The sequence below is a fragment of the Diceros bicornis genome, chromosome X (assembly GCF_020826845.1).
Source record: "Diceros bicornis minor isolate mBicDic1 chromosome X, mDicBic1.mat.cur, whole genome shotgun sequence".
Taxonomy (NCBI): Eukaryota; Metazoa; Chordata; class Mammalia; order Perissodactyla; family Rhinocerotidae; genus Diceros; species Diceros bicornis.
Genome location: NC_080781.1, coordinates 19,259,532 through 19,263,214, shown reverse-complemented (window position 1 = coordinate 19,263,214; position 3,683 = coordinate 19,259,532). Strand labels below are relative to the sequence as shown.

Genomic DNA, 3,683 nt, shown 5'->3' with positions numbered 1-3,683 from the left:
GGTTAAGGAGACCCCAAAATTATTTAATATAACCACCCCAACTTATTAGAGGTGAAAGTGAGGCCGACAGAAGGCAAATGACCTCCCCAGAACTTTTAACCAATGGTTAATGACAGAGTTCGTATGAGTATCTGACTCCCAGTGAGTCAGACGCCCTGCTCTGTACATCCCAGCTATCGGAAAAAATAGAATTGTGGAATCTTCTAGGAGATTTAGCATTTATTATCCAAGGAATTAAAAAAGTTAGGGAATGATAGTCGAGATATTTTTAGGGATTGCTGTGGCACCAACCACCGGGGGAAAATAGAATATTTTGAGGGGATAAGCTTAATGAAAACTACGATCCAATTCAGTCCAACTATCTTAAAGCAAGGAATGCATCCTTGTTGTCTTCTACCAAGTCTTTTAGAGAAGACACAGATGGACATGGCAGGCTCCAAAAGAACCTAGACTTTAACCAACACACAAGATTTAACTCTTTCCCACATAGCCTCTCACGCTCTCAGTTTCAAAACACTTTTGATTTTATTAAGGAACATACACAATGTTGAAAGCTTAGCAGTGTTATTTAAGAATTGGTCACACGTCTTCTAACTGCCAGTATGTTTCCAATACTTCCTTCTGTATCTTGAATGCTGCATATCTTGAACACAACTTGAATCTTCCAGTAGCCTGGCACAACTTTTCAATGTAGACATCAGTGAAAGTCCTTGGCTTTTCCTTGAGGCCTTCTTGATTTTTTTCCCGGGTCGTTTCTTTCTTTACGTGACTTGTATTGCTCTGCCATTGTTAGAAGATCTTCTGGGACACTTTGATTGGCTCTTTTCAGAATCTGAATCAATTCCGTGGCAACCTTCCCATCATCTCGAGTCATAAGGGTAACAGCTACTCCAGTCTTCCCTGCTCTTCCAGTACGCCCTACTCTGTGGACGTATTCTTCAATATTCCGTGGGAAGTCGTAATTATACACGTGTGTGACATCGTTAACATCGAGACCTCGGGATGCTAAGTCGGTAGCTATCAATATTTTCGCTTGTCCGCTTCTAAAGTCCTCTAACGCCTGCTCCCGTTCGCACTGCTCTCTGTTGCCATGCAGGGATTGTACCCGTATGCCCTGGATGCTTAAATCGCTTGATAAGTCATCTGCAACAAGTTTTCGGCTGACAAACACGATGACTTTGTCTTTGGGTGACAGGCTCTGTAGGAATTCTTGCATAAGAGATCGTTTTTCTTCCTCTGTGGTGACAATTATATTTTGCTTCACCGTATTTACAGCAACTAGATCCAGAGTACCAACATAAACAATCATAGGCTCTTTCAAATAAGATTTTGCAAGTTGACGAATGCTATCTGGCCAAGTTGCACTTGTCATGACAGTCTGCCGGTCTGGGCGCACGTCTAATAAAATCTTCATGATCTGGTGTTCAAACCCCAGATCCAACATTTTATCTGCTTCATCTAAGACTAAGTAGGTTATGCTTCTTAGGTTGACAAACTTATTCATTTGCAGATCATTCAGTCGTCCGGGAGTTGCAATAACGATGTCCACGCCTTTGGTGATGTCTTGGATTTGTTCTTTCCTATTTCCACCGCCATATATACAAACACTTTTAAGACCTTTATATGAATACTTAGAACATTCCGCTTCCACCTGCAGAGCTAATTCCCTAGTGGGTGTAAGGACTAGCATGCCAGGTCCATTTCTTTGTCCTCGAGAGATTGGCTGCGAGTGGAGGTGAATAAACCCAGGCATTAAATAGGACAATGTTTTGCCTGTTCCAGTTTGGGCAACTCCTATGAGATCTATTCCTTGTAGAACAATCGGCCACGCCTGTGACTGAATTGGCGTTGGCTTTTGGAACCCTGCTTTCTTGATGCTTTTCATAAGCTCGGGATATTGCTGGAAAGCATCTTCAAATGTACAGGTTGGATTGGGGATGGGACGTTTTTCACCATCTTTCAAGTCGTCACACACGATGTTGAAATTCTCCTTTCTCCAAGCGTCTACTTGCACTTGAGATAATGAGCTTGTTGCTTTGGATTCTACGTAGAAGTGTTTCTTAATTGGGGGTAAATCCGCCCATTTCCTCTTTTCCCACTCCACAACCTCCGCCCTCACGTGGTCCCAATCTATCAGCGGCCGAACTTTAGCAACGTTATCTGTGCTGACGCCTCTTGCAACAGAGGGTCGGGACGCAGCATTATCGACACTGGATCCCGAACCGCACCTCGCTTCTTGCTTTTTAACAAGAGTTTCTATAGCTGCTTTGGCTTTAGCTTTCATTTCTCTGGTGCCGAAAATTTTCACCTCGGCTTCAGAATCACCTTTTATGATCTGTATTTTGGTGCTTGTCGCACTCTGGATGTCTTTTATTTTCGATCCACCGCGACCGATCACCACCCCAATCATACTGTTCTTTAATCTGAAGCAGAGGGGTGGGTCTCCGGAGCTGCAGGCCCTAGGCTCCAGGGAGCTGGAGGGGCCGCTGCCGCCCCTGCCGCCCCTGCCGCCCCGGCCGCCCCTGCCGCTCCAGCCGCCCCGGCCGGCCCTGCCATCCCGGCTGGCCCCGCCATCTCTAGGCTCTGCCCTCTTCCGCTCTGGGGCCCAGGCCATTGCTGCGTAATGGTAGGGTTGGTGAGGGCCTCTGCCTACCTAGAGTTCGGGGAAGACATCCCCTGAGACCTCTCTCTCTTCAGCCTCTTTGACCAAGGGACTCAACCGCCATCAGGTAGCTCTGTGGCTGTTACCTAGGGCATTCTTGTTTGACGTGGCCTCAGGGAGGGGCTTAGATGGTCTGACCAATCACAGCACCGGGACTAGGGTGAGGTAAGCAAGCGCTTCTGACGCGACATTTAAAGCGACACTCACTCTCAGGGGCGGAGCCTAGAGGCACTTACAGGACCCTGGCGGTGAGTGTTTCCTCAGCTTTTGTGTCCTAGGTGCCTGAGTCGTTCGCCTCAAGCAAGTTCTGGCTCAGCGTGGGAGTAGACTTGAAAAGGGCCCTGAACTTCTGCACGTGGTCTTTTTTGTAAGCCAATTATTTGCATAGGTGGAAAAACATAGTGGACTCTTACAAGTCAGCTTATTCGTGTGTGTATTTATTTAGATAGATTTCTTTTTGGGGTACAACAATACTTGGTCTAGATAAAGTCATCCCTTACCCGTCCTCTACTGTAACTTCAATTATACCGTCAGAAGTCTCTTAGCTGCACACTTAAGGATGGCATTCTGCCTCTGATTCTTCAGCTAAACTCTGACAGTCGTTCAGGCAGTTTCTCGATATTATTTCAGGGATGCTGTTTAGAAGAGAGGCAGAGTGGCATCTAAGGTACCTTAGCGGGTGTTTTCAGTAGTTTGCCACTTTTCCCAGTGCCTCTTGATGTTTTTTTCTTCCCAGTGGTTTCATAGATTCAGAGGGCCTTGCACTGGAAGTCTGTATAGAAGTCATGAGATTAGGTGCCATGGAGAAGACACCGTAGCAACAGTCTGGGCAGGGGGACATCCAGCTTCCATTTAAACAGTCCCAGAGGCAAGGAGCTCACTTTGCTTCAGGGGTATCCATCCCATTATGAGGCAGTTTAATGGTTACAAGGATGGTGTCGGAGTAAAATGTGCCACCCCTTGCTTCCTGAGATACTTTCTCTGACTTCAGGGGAAAAATTCCTAGTTTCTGTAACCTTTC

General features: G+C 46.3%; 1 protein-coding gene across 1 annotated transcript; it reads right to left on the bottom strand.

Moving 5' to 3' along the window:
- Positions 1–520: 520 nt before the first annotated feature.
- Positions 521–2,703, bottom strand: LOC131400445 (probable ATP-dependent RNA helicase DDX53). The gene has a single exon (XM_058535173.1). It carries the CDS (start codon positions 2,612–2,614, stop codon positions 698–700), a length of 1,917 nt encoding a protein of 638 aa, XP_058391156.1. The 5' UTR covers positions 2,615–2,703; the 3' UTR covers positions 521–697.
- Positions 2,704–3,683: the final 980 nt, after the last annotated feature.